The sequence below is a fragment of the Arvicanthis niloticus genome, chromosome X, assembly GCF_011762505.2.
Source record: "Arvicanthis niloticus isolate mArvNil1 chromosome X, mArvNil1.pat.X, whole genome shotgun sequence".
NCBI lineage: Eukaryota > Metazoa > Chordata > Mammalia > Rodentia > Muridae > Arvicanthis > Arvicanthis niloticus.
The window spans coordinates 945,651-966,996 of record NC_047679.1 but is presented as its reverse complement, the minus strand read 5'-3'; the positions used below and the strand labels follow the sequence as shown (position 1 = coordinate 966,996).

At 37.5% G+C, this 21,346-nt stretch overlaps 1 protein-coding gene across 5 annotated transcripts in view; it reads left to right on the top strand.

Annotated features, from left to right (window-relative positions):
- Jade3 (jade family PHD finger 3) overlaps positions 1-21,083 on the top strand; it is a 126,943-nt gene extending 105,860 nt beyond the window's left edge. For all 5 annotated transcript variants that reach the window (XM_076918898.1, XM_076918895.1, XM_076918896.1 and 2 more), the window contains 5 exons: positions 3,569-3,736; positions 6,564-6,680; positions 11,462-11,932; positions 12,871-12,988; positions 18,097-21,083. In XM_076918898.1, the coding sequence (XP_076775013.1) occupies positions 3,569-3,736; positions 6,564-6,680; positions 11,462-11,932; positions 12,871-12,988; positions 18,097-19,007 (1,785 nt within the window). In that variant the 3' untranslated portion in view covers positions 19,008-21,083. The remainder of the gene's footprint in view (positions 1-3,568; positions 3,737-6,563; positions 6,681-11,461; positions 11,933-12,870; positions 12,989-18,096) is intronic.
- Positions 21,084-21,346: the final 263 nt, after the last annotated feature.

The following is a 21,346-nucleotide window of genomic DNA, read 5'->3' as shown; positions in this document are numbered from 1 at the left end:
CAGCTCCTCACCATACCAATACATCCTGGCATATCAAGTCTCATTCAGCAGGACTAAGTGCATCCTCTTCCACTGAGGCTAGACAAGAAAACCCAGCTACAGGAAAGGGATCCAAAGTCAAGAAACAGAGTTCGAGTAAGAGATGTACCCCACTACAATTGTTCAGGGACCCACATGAAGACCAAGCTGCATTCAAACCACCATACCAATTTAGCCTTTTTCTTCATTTGGTTGTATCTTTAAAATAGTGAATTTGGAATTTTTATCTTCATTGTATCAATTATTGGCATTGTAATATCTTTTCAGTAGAAACAAAAATTTTTTATAACTTAACTATGAACTTAAAGTATCGAATAATACATATCTATAAGTCCTCTCATAGAATTAATTCCAAAATTAAAAATTTCTGATGATTTCCCTTTTATCTGCAATTCTGAACCAGAACTGATTTGGAAACAATACAAGAACTTAGCTAATATGAGGTCGTTTATAGTCTTTACCTATTTTATTCAAATATTCACATTTTTATAAAATGCTAGCATATATGGTATTGTCTCTGGTTCCATTGGGCTTATATAATAACTTTTCTAAGATCTGAACAGTTTTGATCTTCAAAATGTTTCTTACTAAAGACGTTTTAGACTAATAAATTATTAAATCTATGGTAGGCTTGAAGAAAATAAGACAGAAGTCATCATTATGTATTTTCTGTTTGTCTTTTACAATTAGGGGAAAAGATTAAAGAATTATATTCAGGTTCTTTGACCTAACTGTAATATAATAATCCCTTTCCCCAAATTATGGCATTTGTTTTATACCAGGTCGCTATAAATGATACTCCTCTCACACATTGGCAATAGCATTTGACTGGGCCTTGCAGACTATAAACTGATATATGTGGATGCTAGAAAGTTGTTACAATATGAAATTTCATAAAAAGAGCTTCTTCCAAGCTGGGCATGGCAGTACACTTGAGGCAGGAGATTCGAGAGTTTGAAGGACCAATCTGGTATGGACATACCTGTCTCAGAAAAAGAAAGAAAGAAAATACTGAGATTCTTATAAAGTGGATGTAATTTGGATCAAAAATAACTACTTAGATTAGAGCTCCCTCTGTTGACTGTAAAATCACTTAAATAATCATTTAGAATATTTGTTTACTCTCTAAAAGAATAGTGGCATATTGGCATATGGATTGGTTAAATATAATTTACCTTTTTTACTCCACCACATTGTGTGCAATGTTCTTCAGTGTACATTTGTACTTTAGAAGTTTGTCTCACTAGTCTTTAGATTTTAACATCATACAACTTTTTTCTTTAAAACTATGTGAAAGTTAAAACCATCCAAATCCTTTTTGTGTATATATCCATAGTCTACTTCTATATATAGATATTGAATACTTAGATTGATATTGGATTGAATTTGGCTACTCACACATACTCTTACTCTTACGGTTTTTTATATCTGTCACAAATATTGTTGACACAAAACTGAGTCTGATATTCAGAAATTATGCTTAAAATGTATTAGCACACACATGCTATTTTCTCAACAGAAATCATTTATGATCCATACAAACTTGAGAATCACTATGACATAAAAGCTTTTATGATCTTATGACAATTATTTCTATAAAGGGGCTCCCTCTGTAAATTATTTTGTGCGCTGTAGAATGAGCAACAGTATTCTTACAACTAACCACTAGCATTAAACTGGCTCTAATTTGGGAAGGAATTTTTTTGTCATTACCTGGCAACATTCTAGATCTTAGAGAACAAAGGGGGTTCAAAAATAGGAACCTTATAAAATGATGCCCTGCTCATATGAGAGCATATTGAAGTCTAGCCTCGTTGGAAGTCTAGCTTGGGTTCTTAAGCCAAGTTATTAATAATTTGTTCTCACAACACACCTATACAAACCAAGCAGGGGGAAGGATCTTTTGAGATAAATCAGCGATGAAATCTGTGCCTAATGACCTTCCATTCTCACTGAGGTTATGAAGCACAAGAACAAAATGAGGAGAGAACACAGATACTGACTATGTAGTTGATAAGGGAAATCACATGAAGTAGAGGATGGGACAGGCAATAGTAGGGCAGATACAAAAGCCCACCGTAACCTGAGTGGAGTTTTGGAGTGGGGGCTAGAGTTTAATCCAGGTGTGGAAAGTAAGAAAGTCTTAACTGTACAAAGGGAAGTTGATCTTATAGACTAGGGAAACCACCTAGCAAGAAACATGGACATAAGAACTAAAGTGGACAGTTATGTAGAAAACTGAGAGGAAATAGTAAGGTATAAAGACATGAAAACTTCAGATCAGAGGCCAGCAAATCTTTTCTTTAAAGTCTCAGAAATACTTTAGACTTTGATCTCTATTGTGTGTTGTCTCCCCCATCTTAGAACTCTTTAAAATGTGAAAAAAAAACATTCTAAGTTTGTTAGCCTTATAAAACAGGTCTTAAGCAGTAGCCAACACCTAGTTTAGATGATGGTGGGCAAATGAGATGAAAACCAGAAAAATCCCTGGAGGATTTTACTGAAAAGAATCTGATAAGTAGAGGAAGGGTGAAGGCTGTGAAGAATGAGTAAACAAATTTAGAAATAAATCCATCCTAGAATAGTGTGACAAAGAGTTGGATAGAGCAGTAGTGGTGAGAATAAGGATGGAAAGGAAGTTCAGCCTCTGGAACTCAATGTAAGAAGCAAGTGCAAGCACCTAGAGCCAGTGGATGAAGGTAAGTAAGTAAAAAGTCCAGGGATTTGGTCTGGAAGATAAAAAAGGAAAGAAAGATTGGAAGTGGATGGTTATAACTCTTAGTGAATCTCACCTAAGTGTGAATCTCTTGGAACCCATAAAAATTTTGAAACTGCTGGGTTGAGTCAGTTGATGGTATAGGGTATATTTTACCCTGTGAGGAACCTAAAAGCAGCTAGTTTTTTTCTGAAATAGAGTGGAGCAATAAAGAGGGTCTAATGAACAAAATTGAAGATGGGGTCATCTAGAATAATTCCTAAGTAGTCTTCCATCTCTGTGAGTTATCATTTATTTTTCAAGTATCATTCAATAAAGAATTGAAAAAGCTCCTAGAACTCATTGTGGATTATTGTAATTCAATTCACAAGTCTCCCTTTTATTCAACCCAAGCAAATAATTTCTATAATTTGCTGAATGTTTTTATGCACCAGGTACTAGACTCTTTATAAACATTAGTTTATTTCACTTTTTTTTATCACAATAGTATGTGACATGTTGAAATTATTCCATTTTCAATTAGATGACCTGTTATATAAACACTGAAGACAGTTTGGAATACAGGAAAAGGATTATTTTAATAAATTTTTTAAATGTCTGTAATTCAACTCTCAGTTAGTAGTTGTACTAATCTTGATGTGAATTACCTTGTAGTCTTTTTCTCTCTTCATTAAAGTTATTTCTCATAGGTATGCATGCTAATCTTAGTTCAGATGATGCTACAAGCTTGATTTTTAGCGTTTAAAAATTACTAAATCCTGGGTATAAACTTGTTCAGCTATGTGTGCTTATATCTCTTTCTTCATACTTAAGGCTTGCTATGGCATCCTCAAGATTCCAGAAGGCAGTTGGCTGTGCCGCTCCTGTGTCCTGGGCATTTATCCACAGTGTGTTTTATGTCCTAAGAAAGGTGGTGCCATGAAGACCACCAGGACAGGAACTAAATGGGCTCATGTCAGCTGTGCCCTGTGGATTCCAGAAGTAAGTAACCATACAAATCTGGGCCTGTTTACTCCAGGGTACCCTTCCTCCTATGATATTTAGACAGACTCAGACTGGTCATAGAAATGCTTTCTGCTCAACTGTATTTCTGAGATTCATATGCTACCTCTGGTCTTCTTGGATACAGCTGTGCCTATTATCCCAAACTTCTGTATTTTTGGGTGATATTTTCAGTGGTATTAGATAAGTGTGTAAGAGAAGAGACGTAAAAGACCAGAAGTGTACCTGGAGGTAGCTTAGCTATTAGGAGCTCTTACACAAGATCCAAGTTTAGCTCCCTGCACCATGTCAAGTAGCTCACAGCCTGTAGCTCTGCCTCCCAGGAAATTGATGACCTCTAACCTCCAGAGGCACCTATATACACACATGCACAGACTCACACATATATGCATAATTTTAAAAGAAATACTTAATATTTTTTAAAATAAACTACTTTAAAAAAATAACAGTAATTGAAAAAACATTTTTAAAAGTAAAATTTAACCTAAAATACCTGTAGCCACAAATCAAAGTAAGACATGAAATACCACAAAAATATGTAAATAGCATCCTGGAGAGGTCCATAGTTCCTGAGAATAAACCATTTTAATTTCTATCACTCTGAATAAGTTTTGTCTGTTTTTAAGCTTCATATAAATGGAACTTTTAGAGTAAGTATTTTTTGTTGCCTGGCTAGAACTCCATGTTGTAGTATGTATCAGTAGTTTATTAATTTATATTGCTTAGTTGTTCATAATTATATGGATATTCTAGATATTCTATTTCTTTATTGTGCTTTAGGTCTCTTATTTTAGGCTGTTACAAATAAAGTAAGCAATCACTCTTGCCTGCTGTGATGGTTTTTCTCTACTTTTTGTTGTTGTTTTTAAAGACAGGGTTTCGCTCTATTACTGACTAGCTGCCATAGAACTCACAAAAATCCACCTACCTCTGCCTCCCAAATTCTGGTATCAAGGACCATCACACCTAGTTGTCCTTTACTTAAAAAGCTTTTCTGAGTGCTTAACTTAACACTTACCTAAGGCTTTTATTCAAAATTTATTCCTTGTTATCAACCTATCCTTTAATTGCAGATATTTCCTGAATGGCTATTGTTCATTAACTTAATTAAAACATGGCTTCTAAACTGAGCATGGTAGGACATTCCTCTAATCCCTATAAATGGGGCTGAGGCAGGAGGACTATCTGGAAGCGATCCTGGAGATGTGTAGTGAGCTCAGAGCCAGCCTACATAGCTAGACTCTTCAAAGAAACATCAAAAACCAATAGTTTGGGGTAGGGTGTAGTGAGTGGTAGAGTATTTGCCTATTATGAACAAGGCAACTCTCCACTATCAAAAAAATTAAAATTAAAAAAGGTTGAAGCCAGGCCTGGTATCATATGCCTGTAATCCTTCATCTTTGGATGAAAAAGCAGGATAATCAAAAGCTAAAGTCAACCTGTGCTGCATAGCAATCTCAAGGCTAGCTTAAGTCATAGTGGGACCTTGTCTCAAACAGACCAAAAGCAAGAAACAGGGAACATAGCTCAGACATTATTTGCTTATCATGTGCAAAGCCTGGGCTTGATTCCCAACACCACATACACAAAAATAAAACAAATCACCTATAATCCCAGCACTCAGAAGACTAGACTAAGAATATCATGATTTAAGGGCCACCATGAGCTACATAGGCCCTATCTCAAAAAGTAAACAAAAATAAATAAAACCTTCATGTTTAATTAATATTCTCTTAGGGCTTCTCAATTCTTGATTTTACAGTGCATTTTGGATTATTAAAGATCTCTCTTTCCTGATCTGGACAGAACTTGTAGTAGATAGATCATTCTTCTTTGATAGTTATTACAAAGCAATAACTATGCTTTGTAAAACTTATTTCTGGTGCTGTAGAGATTGTCCAGGGATTAAGAGCACTGGCTACTCTTTCAAAAGACCTAGGTTCCAGTCCTAGCACCCACATGGTAATTTACAGCCATCCGTTACTCCAGTCTCAGAGAATCAGAACCTTCTTCTGGCTTTTGTAGACACTGCATGCACGTGACACACAGACATACACACAGGCACAACATTTCTACATGTATAAAATTGTAAAAACAAAAAAAAGGCCAAGAACACATTTTTACCAGTAGTTACATGACCCTTTATTTCCATATGGAAATTTTTTCCATCTTTTTTAAAGTGTCCTTTTCCTTTCAGCATTCCCAAAGACTTAATTTCACTTTGAAGCTACTTTGGCTGAGAGAGTAGGGTAAGATGATAATAGTTACATAGTCTTAAAGATTTGGGGTTTAGAAGTGGTATCATCTTCATCCTTTCTAATTACATGCTGCAGTCCCTTCATTACATAAATTTGCTATTACTTTACAATATTATGCTGCTTTGTAAACCAAATAGAAAGATCTGTCACTGCCTTTCTTTATCTTTAGTTGATTAAATGAAATAGCAAGGCATGTGATACCATCTCTAACATAAGACAGATTCTAGAATTTCTGAACTTTATTTCCTTTCTTAAGTAGCTTTCTTCTAAGTAAAGATAGAAATATCTTGATTCTTTTAGGTAATCATGCCTACATAGTCTACACTCCTGTTCTCTTCATAGATATGAGTTGTTTACATTACTAGAAATGATTGAAGGACTGAAACATCTTTTATTTATTCTTAGTTCCATACTAACCTTGGAAGAAGATAGGCTTGCCTCATTGTTTTAATGTTCTCAGTTTCATATAATAACATCATTTATAGTTTGTGAAAAGTGCTTTTGACATGCCTTGGTGCTTCTGTCTTATGATGATGTTTTATTTGTAGGTCAGTATCGCTTGTCCAGAGAGAATGGAGCCTGTCACAAAAATCTCCCACATCCCACCTAGCCGGTGGGCCTTAGTTTGCAGCCTGTGCAAGTTGAAGACAGGGGCTTGTATTCAAGTAAGTACCCTGAGAAATGGTGGAGTGAGCTAAAACCAAGTCCCAGTAAGAATGTCCTGTTAACCCAGAAATCACTTAAGAGGCTACCCACTCATGTGCAGGGTGCTGCCACTCCACAGACCATTTGTGGAAATCTTTTCAGATGTTGTTTCTGGACCATTCAGCCTGGGTTTTTTTTCCCCAAAGATTTATTTTTATTTATGTGTATGTAGGTGGGTACCCCCAGAGGTCATAAGAGGGTGTTGGATCCCCTGGAGCTGGAGTGACAAGTGATTGTGAGCCACCCAGCATGGATGCTGGGGATTGAACTTGGATCCTCTGAAAGTTCAGTAAATGTTCTTAACCAGTAAGCTATCTCTCCAACCCTTAGCCTATTATTTTCAGCATTCATACTGGTTACCAGGAATAGTGATACACATGTTTGACCCAGCTTTTTAAGAAATTGAGGCAAAAGAAAATCATTTCATCTCAGGAGTTCAAGACCAGCCTGAACAACATAGTGAGACCCACTTCTCAAAATAATATTCATAATATCATTATGAATATTATTTTAACCTTCATCTTTTAATGTCAGAGTTCATGTGCCAACTAGACTCTGAAGCTGAGTGATTTCATTCTGAGAGGGAATAAGCTATAACTTTAAAATAGCCCATGTTTTGATGAGTTCAATTCTCAGCATACACAGGGCAGCTCACAGCTGTCTGAAACTCCAAGATCTGACACCCTCACATCTTTGCATAGGTATACATGCAGGCAAAACACCAGTACACATAAAATAAAATAAAATAAAATAAAAATAAATCTTTAAAAATTATTCTTACAGGCATATGTGTTGCATGTGGTAGTACAGGTAATGTTTGTTGAGCTATCTAAGGTAGAATGTTATTTCACTTTCTGTTCCAAACATAATCAGGTAGCTCTGCTTGTAAGTGGGAAGGAAGTACTGACTGACTTAAAATTACTGCATGTGAGCTGCAGAGTGGTTGAGATCAGATTTGCCTGCATACTCTCAGAGAAAAGGGTCTCTGTAATGTCACAACGAAGAGCACTGGTTCTAGATGTTTTATTCAGTTCACTTTTGTTTTAGCATGATAGATTGAAGACTTGTTATCTGAAAAATATAAATACTTACCTTGCTTTTAAATTTTTATTTTTTCTCATTTTGTTTATCTTAACTATAGAACATTTTAGTATTTATAAGGGGAAACTGTCTCCCTAATATATATTTACTGTCAACTTGACACAAGCTAGAGTCATTTTGGAAATGACTCAATTGGGAAAATGCCCCCCAATAGATTGCCTTGTAGACAAGCCTGTGGTACATTTCTTGATTGATGACTGATATAGGAGATTTCAGTCTACCATGGGTGGTGCTACTCTCAGGCTAGTGGTCCTGCGTGCTATAAGAAAGCAGGCTGAACAAGCTATGAGGAACAATCTAGTAATCAACACTCCTCCAGGGCTTTTGTATCAGTTCCTATGTTGGGCTCCTGTCCTGACTTCCATAGATGATGAACTGCAAATTATAAGATGAAATAAATCCTTTCCTCTCCAAGTTAATCTTGGCTGTGGTTTTTTTTTTAATCACAGCAATAGAAACATCAAGCTACTAACTTAACACAGTGTTTTGTTTATCTAAGTTATCTCCTGTTTGCTCTCCCTATATAAGCCTCTTAAAAGCCAAGATGATACACCATCTGTGAATTTCTCCTATTGTTAGTATTCATTTAAGATGTATTGAATAAATGCATCTACGTTTGAATGTATCGGACTAATTTATGATATATATTTTCCATTGAAACAATATTTTCATGTTCATTATTTAATAATTTTATAAATTGAATTTGTATTCAATAACATTTATTCTCCTCATTATAGTACCTACATTTCCACTGTTTAGCTGTTAAAGATTATTTTTATACCAGTTAGTAATCAGTAACATAACTAGTACAAAAATCACTGACCTTAACATTTGCAGACAAGAGTTTGCATTGCAGCCTCTGCAGTGTACTCAGATACATAAAATAATCTTTTTTTAAAAAATTAAAATGTAATCTTTATAAAGAAAAGAAAGTGACAAAATATGGAATAAACTATGATGTTAAAAATTAGAGGCATATCTCTATAAGTTCCAGACCAATCTGTTCTGGTAAGTTCTAGACCAGCCAGGTCTTACATAGTGGGGACCGTGTCTCAAAAGAAAAATTAATAAAAGTAGAATACACCTATAATCTAGCACATGGGAGGGGGAGGCAGGAGAATTGGAAGTTCAAGGCCAGCCTAAACTAAAAAATGAATAAAGGTAATAAATGAAATAAAAGAGGTGCAGGGAAAAGGAAAAAAGGAAGCTACAAGATTAAATAAAAAAAAATGAAACTGGGAAAAAGAAAGGAGCAAGCAGTTTTAAAATATAGCTATAAAATATATAAGTAAAATCAGATAATAATGAATAAAAATAAAAATATTGTGAAAAGCTGAAAACAATACTAAAAAGACAAATAGGTTGTTGTTTTTTTTTTTTAAAAAAAAAAAAAACATATATAATTGATGCAGCTTCCTTTCCCAGTCTTAATATTAGAATGCGCCAGCTTTGGAAACTGGGTCTACCCTAATCCCTCCCTTTTTTCACAATACAAGTTGGTGCTATATGCTGTTACTCCTATAGGGCTGGACCAGGTTAATCCTTTGTTACACAGTACTCAAAACAAATGAAAACAAATCTAAATAAAAACTTCTACATGAAATTTCATAGCCGCTTTATTTTATAATAGCAATAAATAAATGGTTGGCTCAAAAACCTGGTTAGCCTTTCCACTTTTAGCCCCAAATTGTACAGATCTCTAATTATAAATACCACAGAGTAAGCTTTTCTAAAACTTAGATGGTTTTATGGCAGAGTTTGCTAAGAGACATTCCTAATTACCATCCATATATTTGTCTTTGGGGGTAATTTATTTCTCTATATTCTATAATTTTATCCTGAGAGACATCTGTTTTTGACATTTTATTGGTGGTTGCTAAAAATATCTTTTACTATTTAGTTTTTAAGTATGTCTAATTTTTAGCCAAATGATAATAAAAACACTCAGAAACGCATTCTGAGTTTAGCATCATCCTCATTTTCATAAGGTTTGTCAAATATGTGGAAATTTTAAGGATACATATTTCCATGTAATATAATCAACATTTCCAAAAGAACTACCCAAAGCTAAAGAGGTCTGGTTTGGTTTGGTTTGGTTTGGTTTGGTTTGGTTTGGTGTGGTGTGGTGTGGTGTGGTGTGGTGTGGTGTGGTTTGGTTTTGTGAGATTGTGAGCTTTTATCTGGTATGTGGCTAGATTACTAGTTCATTAGATTCATTGGCAGTGGGGTGTGTCTAAATCAGGTACTTTTGAAATTTAATTAATAGTAATTGTGAGGCTGTGTTAGATGATCTTAGAATTATGCCCTCATTTCTGAAATTCTTTTATCCTGCTGAATTTATTTAAGTGTAATTCTTCTACCAGTCATGGTGGCACACGCCTTGACCCCAGTGCTTCGGTAATCCCAGCACTGGGAAGAAGTAGGCGGGTCAGTCTCTGAGTTCAAGGCCAGCCTGGTCTACATGTTAAGTTCCAGGACAGTCAGGCTATATAGAGAGACCTGTCTCAAAGAATGTAATCCTCCCTATTGCTTTGATGGTTGAGAGTATTGTATGGGAAGAAGAGAATTAAATATTCTAGAGAAATGAAATAATTATATAACAGATAATAAAAGACATTCTTCAGCAGCACTCGATAGGGTGTTAAAAACAGATTGTTTCTCAGATCAAACTTACAGAGTATAGAAATATAAACTCACAAAATAAAGAGCAATGCATAGATGATGATTAGTAATGTCTCTTAGCAAACTGCCATAAACCATCTAGTTTTAGAAAAGATCATTCTAGGAGCTGGAGAAATGGCTCAGCTGTTAAAAGCATTGTGTTTCTTGCAGAAGCCACAGATTCAGTTCCCAAGCACCCACGTAGGGTTGCTCACAATTCTACAACTCCAGCTCTAGGTGATCTGACACTTCTTTTGACTTCCATGGGTAATGCATACACATAGCAAACATGCATACACATTAGCATACAATATTTTTAGAGTCATGTGGTATTATAATTGGAGGTTTATACATTTTGGTTGTAAGAAGAAAAACCAACCATACAAAATAATGCTGATATGAAAACTCATACAAAAGTTTTGTTTTCATTTCTATTGAGTATCTTGAATTCTAAGACCTGTCATACATTGTGCTCTTTCTGTCTTTATTCATTTCCAAGCTTATTCTCTGCAATTATAGGTAATTGACATAGCTTCTGTCTTAAGCTTTACGGTCAGGGATTTTCCAGTTATTAGTAGGTAGTATATAAAAAGTACTACAATAAAAGCATACATTGGTGTTATGGAGGACAAAGAGAAGAAACCATAAACTTTACATAAGTCAAAGACTTCTCCTAAAAAAGGCAACTGAATGCTTTCTGCTTGAATTGAAACCTTAAAATGGGAATTTCATATTTTGCTTCTGTTTTGCTGTTTTCTGTATGAGCAAGTTTCCTGGGTAACTTATAAAAGTTTTCTTACTTGCAAAATATTTTTCTCCTTTTCTTTTTGTTTCATCTTTTTTCTTTATTTGTAAAGTAGTTTTCATGGTCAAGCTGCCCTTTTGTCTTTGCTTTCTATAAGCTCACATTAGAGACTAAGGATATAGACCTCTCTATCCTCTTCCCATCTGCTGCACTGACACATTCTTTCTCCTTCAGTGCTCTGTGAAAAGCTGTATCACTGCCTTTCATGTCACCTGTGCCTTTGAGCACGGTCTGGAAATGAAGACCATCCTGGATGATGGGGATGAAGTGAAGTTCAAGTCATTTTGCCTCAAGCATAGCCAAAACAAGCCAAAACTCGGGGACGCCGAGTACCACCACCACAGAGTTGCCGAGCAGAGCCAGGCAAAAAGTGAGAAAACCAGCCTACGGGCACAGAAGCTTCGTGAACTAGAAGAAGAATTCTATACCTTAGTCCAGGTAGAAGATGTTGCCAAAGAGATGGAGCTGTCTGCATTCACTGTCGACTTTATCTATAACTACTGGAAACTAAAGCGCAAAAGCAACTTCAATAAGCCATTAATCCCCCCAAAAGAGGATGAAGGAAATGGCTTGGTTCAGCCAAAAGAAGAAAGCATTCACACTCGGATGAGAATGTTTATGCATCTGCGGCAGGACCTAGAGAGGGTAAGGTGACCAGCTCTGACTAATGTCTGCATAGAGCTAGGAGATATCACTTCCAGTTATAAAGTGACTACCCATTTATAGTGTGAGCTTCTGTGTCCCTCCTTATTGTCTGAGTTCACTGTGGCCCCATATGTTGAGTTCTGTTTAAATTTTGACACATTTGTGCTATGAACTTTAACTTTGAGTTTATTATTTTAGTTGATTAACTTTTTAATTCACTGTCAAGTCTAAAATGGCTCAGCTATATTTTACTAACATATTCCTGAGACTGAAGCCTAAAAGAATGAACCTTGTCCAGAAAAGTATTGTCTCAGGGTTTTCTCAAACTCAGCACTATGTTGACATCTTCAGCTACATAAGTTATTTATTGTGCAGTACTGCCCTTTATTGTAAGTGGCAGCATCATTGAGTTCTACCCACTGGATGTCAGTATCATCCCCTACACACTTGCTTCTTACAACCAGAATTGTTTTCCAAGTTTACCAGATTCCTCCTAGGGGTTAAAACCATCTCTGGTTGATAGCCACTTCACCGGGTAATTTAACTCATGATAAATTACCTGATAAACTCATCAGGTAAATTTAAGTACTCCAAGAATTCAAAGAAAAGGTTGGTACTGTGTTTGCCCTAGGGAATTTTGTAATTGTCTAATTAGAAAATTGAGCCACAAGATGCCAACTGCTATCATTCATACTCAGGGATAGACGGCTAAAGTATGATACCATTATCATCTCATCTAGATTGTGTACATTAATATTGATCCTACTACAGTGTAGACTAGTGAATAGGTTTCAGAGGTTTGGTCATAGTTTGTGGTACTTGGGACTTGTCTTCACTCCTCACTCCCCAGGCACCAGAATTCAATATGGCTGAACAATTTCAACTGTAAATTTACTTAATATGACAAATATCTTTATTTGCTGGGGATTTTATTGCAGGTCCGAAATCTGTGCTACATGATAAGCAGACGAGAGAAGCTGAAACTATCACACATCAAAGTGCAGGAACAGATCTTCGGTTTGCAAGTCCAGCTTATCAATGAAGAAATTACAGAAGGTAAACTGTTTCTTAAAAGTTGTCTGAGAAAATATAGAGAATCTGATTATATCCTACTTTTAAAATTTAGTATCATATCTCTTATACCATTTAAAAATTGTTTTATTTCTTTCTATCTAATCCTGATAATTAATGTGGCCTATTTTACTGTCAACTTACAAGGTAAGAAATTCCTGGGAAGAAACATGCTCTGATAAAAAAAAAAAAAAAAAAAAAGAAAAGAAAAGAAAAGAAGGAAAAGAAATTCCAGGATAGATTAGAGGAGTTGTAAGTTTGAGGCAGATAACCTAGATCCCAGACAAACATTTAATGCCATTAATTACAGACATGATGTATTTTGTAATTATCAAATTCACTTAAAATCAAGAAGCTAGCACCAAATCCCAGTGCCCAGAAGCCATTTATTTCCAGGGTTACTCATAACAGATACTCTTAAAAGTCATCTGTTAGCCGGGCAGTGGTGGCGCCTGACTTTAATCCCAGCACTTGGGAGGCAGAGGCAGGTGGATTTCTGAGTTCAAGGCCAGCCTGGTCTACAGAGTGAGTTCCAGGACAGCCAAGGCTATAAGGCTATACAGAGAAACCCTGTCTCAAAAAACCAAAAAAAAAAAAAAAAAGTCATCTGTTAAAACACTCCTCAACCAGAAGTTAAAAGAGCTAATTTATAATATTTTCATTTTTATTGAGAAACCATTAGGGTTCTCAACCTGTGGGTCACAATCCCATGGGTCAAGGTCAAATAAACCTTTTCATAGGGGTTGCCTAAGACCATCAGAAAACACAGATATTTACATTAGGATTCATATCAGTAACAAAATCATAGTTATAAAGTAGCATAGAGACCTCAAAGCCTACCCTTACAATGACACACCTACTCCAACAGGGCCACACCCTCTAATAGTACCACTCCTATTGGCCAAGTATATTCAAACTACCACATTCCACTCCCTGGCCCCCATACGTTTGTTCAAACATATAAATCTATGAGGGTATGCCTAGCCATAGCATAATGGAAAACACAAAAGTCCCCACAGTCTATCACAGTCTCAACAGTGTTTAAAAGTCCAAAGTTCAGAGTCTCTTGTGAGATTCATGCAGTATTTTAACAGTAATCCCCTATAAGATAATATCAAAAAGTAAATCACATAGTGAGGAAGGAAATACTATGAAGACCAAAGCAAGACCAAAACCAGCTGGGCAAACTCCAAACTCTGCATCTCCATGTCTGATGTCCAACTTCTTTTACCTTTGTTGACTGCAAAACAATTCTTTGTCTTGAGCTGGTTCCACTCCCTGTTAGCAGCTTTCCTAGGCAGGAATCTCATGGCTCTGGCATCTCTAACATTTTGGGGTGTCCAAGGCAACTTCAACTTCCCAGCTTCTTGTTCCAGTGGCTGGGATCCACATGCCATCTTCTGGGATCTAAAAGGCTTGGGTAATTTCTTCAGCTCTGCTTTCTGTAGCATTCTAGGCTCTCATTGACTCAACTGCTTCTGTTCTTGGTGATCATCCCATGGTACTGGCATCTCCAATACACTGGGGTCTTTTGCTGCAACTAGTCCTCACCAATAGCCTCTCATAGACTCTCTTCATGGTGCCAAGCCTCAACTTCTTAGCATGACCCCTTTAGTCCTAGACCGTCAACTACAACTGAGGCTGTACCTTCACCAATAGCCTCCCATGGCCTCTCATAGTGGCCAAGCCTCAGCTGCTCTCCATGACCCTTTCATGCCTTCAAAACCAGTACCGCCTGGGTGACTCTTACACATTACCAAGTTCAGCTGCTGCATGAGGTACAGCCTTAGCTATCTCTGGAACACAGCTTCTTTGTGCTCTCATAAAACACTTCCCAGAAGATTTCATCTCAGTGATGCTGGTCTTTTCTTAATCACTGCTCATTTTGTAGCTCCAGCTCACTAGCATCAGTTGTACCTGTAACACGTTCTATTCTGGACTCTAAGCTAGAGCCACATGGCTGAAGCTGACGAGTTCTGCTGCCTGCTAGGACTAGAACATTGCCCACTTGTTCCGTTACATCCTTTACTGCCTATGCTTGGCTATCATAGAACTTGCTCTATAAACTAACCTTAAACCCAGAGATCTTCATGCCTCTGTCTCCTGAATGTTGGGATTAAAGGCATGTGTACCACCATGCCTAGGCCTAAGCCTTTAAAAAAACCAACTTTTCACAAAATCTTTATAACTTCTGGATTGTAGTTTATTCCATATATAGTCAAGTTGACAACTGAGAATAGCCATCACAATCATGACATGTGTCAGTTTGACACGTGTGTCCAAACGAAAACAAGAACCAGGTATAATAATGCCTAGAAATAACTATCCCTTGTTTGACTGCAAACTTATAAACAATAAAGGGATCTTGCCCTGAGATCACCACTCCCTTAAATCTGATTATTTCCTTGAACACAGGATTCAACTCCATTCCATTTCCTGGTGTCCCTTTAATACTTTAAACCATACATTTAGTACTTTTTCTTTCTCAGTTTGCTCTTTTTCATCAAAACAGTCTGTTTTGCTAATGCAATTAATCTAAATCTCTTCACTTTAGCCTCAGGCAGATTCTTCAGACAAGGGCAAAAGAGCAGCCATACTCTACCAAAATATCATAGAACAGTCTCTAGGCCACATACTAACATTCTTCTCTTTTGAAACCTCTTGAGCCGTGCCCCAACCATTCAAATCACCCTCAGCACCAATGCCTTCCATACTTTTACTAGGATGGTCCATTAAGTCCCACTTAAAGCATTCCATTGCTTTCCATATCCAAAGTCCCAAAATCTACATTCCTCCAAGCAAAAGCATGTTCTGGCCTATCACAGCAATACCCCAATCCCTGGGACCTGTCTTAGTTAGGGTTTCTGTTGCTCTGAACAGATACCATGACCAAGGAAACTCTTATAAAGGAAAACATTTAATTGAAGATGGGCTTACACTTTCAGAGGTTTAGTCCATTATCGTAGCCAGAGGTATGGCAGTAAGCAGGCAGACATGGTGCTGGAGAAGGAGCTGAGAGTTCTACATCTTGATCTGAAGGCAGCCAAGAGAAGACTATCTTTTGCAGGCAACTAGGAGGCTGATTCCACACTGGGCAGAGCTTGAGCACTAGGAGCCCTGAAAGCCCACTCCCACAGTCTCACCCTTCCTTCAACAAGGCCACACCTAATAGAGTACCACTCACCATGGGCTAATCATTCAAACCACCACAGTGAGAGAGATGGATGATAATAATCACAGTACCCCAAGTGGAAGCTTGACTAGAATTATGACAGCCATATACAGTGACATCTCCCTGTAAAGATAAGTGAGAGATAGATCACAAAAAGTCACAAAAGCTTTGTGACTGTAGGCCACAGCAGACTGGTATAACAGGAAGTAGCAGAGCTACTCAGCCACAAGGTTACCCTATAACATAACTACCAAGGCAATAAGAAGCAAAGGACAAAAGGGAGGAGCCCCTGTGTGCCAATAAGATTGGACTTAGCCAAGTAGCTTCTGATTATAAGAATACGATTTACAACATCAGCAAATGGCAAGTCCTAGTAAACATGGGAAACAGTTGTTCAAAATGGACCCTTGGGGAATACATGCTGCCTTTTAGGATACCTGCAAGCCATCTTCTCTATATCTCATTTTTTAGATGCTATATGTTGTAAGATGATAATGGGCAAAGGCCAATTGTAGGGTGACATCCAGATAATTAATACCACCCTGGATAATCCTATATGTTGTGATTCTTTCCTGCTGGCCCTTACCACTATCATATTTTGCCCAGGGCCAGCAAGATGGCTCCGCAGGTAACAGCTCTTGTTTTGAAAGCCTAATGGCCTGACTTTGACCCTTAGAACACTCACACACTCACATATATATGATAGAAGGAAAGAATTGACTCCATAAAGTTGTCATCTACCTCTACACACATACTATTGTGCCCATACATTGGTCCAGTAATCTTTTTTTGTTTGTTTTTTTTTTGAAACAGGGTTTCTCTGTGTAGCCCTGGCTGTCCTGGAACTCACTCTGTAGACCAGGCTGGCCTCGAACTCAGAAATCCACCTGCCTCTGCCTCCCAAGTGCTGGGATTAAAGGTGTGTGCCACCACTGCCCGGATCCAGTAATCTTTTTAAAATTATCCTACACCCTATAATCATTTGTAATCATGAAACTAGAGATTAAGGGCATAAAATATTCAAGAGCCACTCACTGCTTCTAATGCCAAGTTAAAATACTTACCTTTGCCCCACAAAATCTATACTGGGTTTCTAAAGTTTTCTATTTAAATTGTTTGGGAATACCCAGAGGTGATAGGAGAATAAGATCAGAAACATCTATGAGGCATATCTTCAGTCCTGCTCATTATGCATATGCCCAATCGTAAACATACAAAAAACTCATTTCAAACCACTGTGAGTTATATTCTTTATAAAAATGAAATCCAAGGAAAAGTCTAGGGGAAGAGCTCTGTTTGTGAATTCAAGCCCCAGCACACCTTTGTGATGTGATTCTAGCACTGGTTAGGTGGAGAAAGGATGATCCCAGAAGTATGCTAGTCTCAGCAATTAATGAGCTCAGGGTTCAGAAAAAGCCCTGTCTCAAAAAATAAGATAGAGAGGGATGGGGTGAAGAGCTCTGGGAGGGGGGACTGGGAAGGGGGCAACATTTGCAATGTAAATAAATACAATAGTTTAATAAAAAAGACTAAGATAATGGAATGACTGAAGAAAACAACCAGCATCAACCTCTGGCCTCCACGTGCATGTACATGTGTACAGTTGCACCCATACATACACAAAAAACTGAAAGACATGGAGATAAGGATGTATGACAGAGCACACTGCTTGTTGATCTTGTTTTGTAGGTTAGGAAAGCAAAGGTGAAAAGGATAGGAGCTATGGATAGTGTTTTCTGTGGGTCTCTAGGTTCATCCTCTACTGCAGCTCACTTTAGCTACTCACTGTGGTATACTTGCTCATCAAAAACAGGTGCTTATTAGACACTTGGAACAATAGGTTTGTGAACTCACTTTGTGATACACGTATATGCTAATAATTAAATTGGTTGTTAAACAAATCTTTCTTTTTTTATCTCAGAATTTTCTTTGACAAATGCACTAGAGAACGCACTGTTTTACCCACCACCACGAATTACCTTAAAGTTAAAAATGCCTAAATCAACCTCAGAAGATGGCAGAGACAGCTCCACAGAAACTGAACACCAACCTTCGTCTCCTGGCAGCAGCTCTCCTGGTCACAGTAAAAGGAGCCCCCAGATGCCCGAGGAGCTACTGGATATGAATGTGAAAATATATCCAAGATATCCACTAGAAAGCAAAAGTAACTGTTTGGTGGCTAGCCGAAGCCATTCTCGAAGTGAAACCAGGAGCTCCAGTCCTACTCGGAGAGCTCCATCTGCGGAATTCTATCATGGGCAATCATTAGGGAAGCCTCTGGCCCTTCAGGCTGCCCTCCATGGACAGGATTCTATTGGTAATGGGAAGAGTCAGCCTAACTCCAGGCTTGCTAGTTCCAATGGGCTGGAGGGCAACTGGTCTGGGAACATCACCCAGAAAGTTAATTCAGGTGAGATGTGCTGTGACCAGGAGTCCATGCTCAGCTCCCACTTGCCCAGTCCGGGCAACATTAGAAAATCTGGCATGGAACATTTCAGCAGGTCCTTTAAGGAGGCCACCAATACATGGGTAAAGCCTACTGAGGACCTCCAGTACTGTGTTAAGCCAGCTAAGAATGTGAGCTCTAAGGAGCAGTTTTGGGGTAGACAGCTTCTCAGGCGGTCCACAGGGAGAGCTTCATATCAGGAAACCGATGGTTATTGCCCTGACTTGGAGCCCAGTGATTCAGACGCAGAAGGGGAGGGGAATAAAGAAACAGCAAGGGTAAAGAGAGAGAGTTCTGACAGAGAAAATCCTTCCCATGATTCTGCTCGGGAGTGCCATGGAAAAAGCAAGACACAACCTCATTCCCATGGCTCAATGCAAAGGTGATCAGAAACGCCTAAGGGTAACCCAGCCTTTGCCTTTGCCCCATATACTGGGGGAAATCTAAACACCAAAAGGATTCTAGTGTATATTAGGGGGAATTGCAGGGAAAATGATGGTTTGAAGTTTTTGAAAGCGTTTCAGGTCTAGTTTTTATAAGCACATTACAAGAGTTGCAGACTGTCTGGGGTTGCTTTTTCGGAGGCTGCTGGGAACAGTTGGGCCCGGAGTATTTGCTCAGTGAGTACTTCAGGGCAGCTTTCCCATTACATTAACACACTGATTAATCTACGTATTAAGAATCCTTTCATTGTCAATGGATTTGCAAGAGGATATGACAAACACTAAAACTACTTATCTTTTGAAACTATAACATGTGACTCCTTGAAGCTCAAATCTGTAGAAAGTTTCTAATTCCACTGATATCCGTAAAACCTCTTCAAGAAAGAGACCAGGATAGCAACATTCTCAGATACTGACACTTACTATTATCTTCCTTGCTTTGTGCAAGGTTGAGTTTCTTTCACAGTATCATATCTTACAAAGTCATTTCTTCTAAGTGTCCAGTGCCTGTTCCTAGACCTGCTTCTTGGGGACACACTCATAACTCTTATCGAGCTAACAAGCTAACTTGTGGATAGTGTTTACAGAAGTACAGAAGTACTACTTCCAAGGAAAATGCTCTGCTTCTCAAGGCATTTGTGAAGATGTCCAGAACATTTCCCAAAGTGTGACCTTTTCTGGTATATTTGTACCAGGTCAGGGTTTTTTGTGTTGTTTTCAAATAAGTTTGACTAAAGTTTGGCTGACAGTTTTTGTATACCTGCTTTAATGTTTATAAAAATTTTATTGAGGAATAATTAAGATATAGTGTAATGCACAGAGGCTTAAGTATTCTTAACCTGCTTTAATTTTGAAACAGATTTTTATTGTCAGAAATTTGAAAGCATGTGTTTATCACATGGATATAATTTAGCTTTGTATGAATTTTAAATCCAAGGCAGTTTCCCAAGCATAAAAGTTGGAGCCATTTCTCAGAACTTGCTTATACCACATTACCAAATAATCAGCCTTGATACATTTCTAGACGAAGAGAATTTTGAAGCAGAGGATAAAACAAGTCTGCTTCCCATTTAAGAAAAAGGAGAAAGTAACAGTTTGTAAAAATGTGAGGCAGACTGTAATTCTCAGCTCCCTTTTCTTCTTAGCCTTAAAATAATATTCTCTTTTTTCTAGTTCGGGAACATATAGAGAGAATTTTCAAACAAGAGGTCATTTTCAATTTCTGAAGTTTCATGCTGGTGAAAGAAGCCAGCTGCAGTAGGTGCCAGTGAGAGGGCAGTAGCCCTCTAGCCAATGCTATGGAGCTAGAAAACTCTGCAGTTTGCCTCTTCTTCACTTTCATTCTTAGAGCCTCATTAAAGGCTTCTTTGGGTTTTTTTTTTTCTCCTGTTTTGAAAACTTGTGTATTTTGCCTCTCCTTTGGCTGCATCTTCAAAATATTCCTTTTGTGCCTATGAATATGTGTGAACATACCATAACATGAATAGTAGGTGTCCTGTATTTTGTTTTAGATGAAAAAATAAGGAAGAAAATTTCCTTTCTTAATACCCTCAGCTTCTGTGCTTATTTGAATACTAATAGGGTACATAAAAATTTGACACTTTTGTGGTAATGAGAGTATAATGAAGCTGAGTTGTAAATTCCTTAAAGGCCAACAGGTTGCCTGTGTCCTTTCATGCTTTTGAATTCTGAGGCGGGGGAGCAAACATGGAAACAGTGCTTTAGCCAAATTCCATATGTAATGCCATTGGGAGAGTATTGCCTGAGATATTCAAGACAGGGAGATAAAATGGTAATTTCTTCTTAGAGAACTTTCTGGGTAAACAAATGAGGCAGCCTTCCGTTGTATACATTCCAAATGCCCCAAGCATCTGCTACATTTTGTTCTTTGAAGTATTACCTCTTAACCTTTGTTAATGTTTTTTGTCTTGTCTTATACAAGTTTGAAGATGAACTCAATCTTTTTTCAAATGTCACCTTTTTATCAATACTTTTTCATTAAATTATGAAAACTGTTAACCTCTGTCCGTGTGATAATTTTTTATTCTGGCATACTGATTTTTTTATATTGATGAATTTACTGTGTGTTAAAGAATCATACAAATGAAGGATGAAAAATGAAGCAGGGTTCGGGGAGGAAGAGTTGAATGTTTAGAAGCAGAAATCATCTGAGTATGGTGACACATGTCTAGCAACCCAGTAGGAAGCTGAGACAGAAAAACAATTTCTAGGACAGCCTGGGCTACATAAAAAGACCCTGTCTCAAAAAAATAAAAAGCACA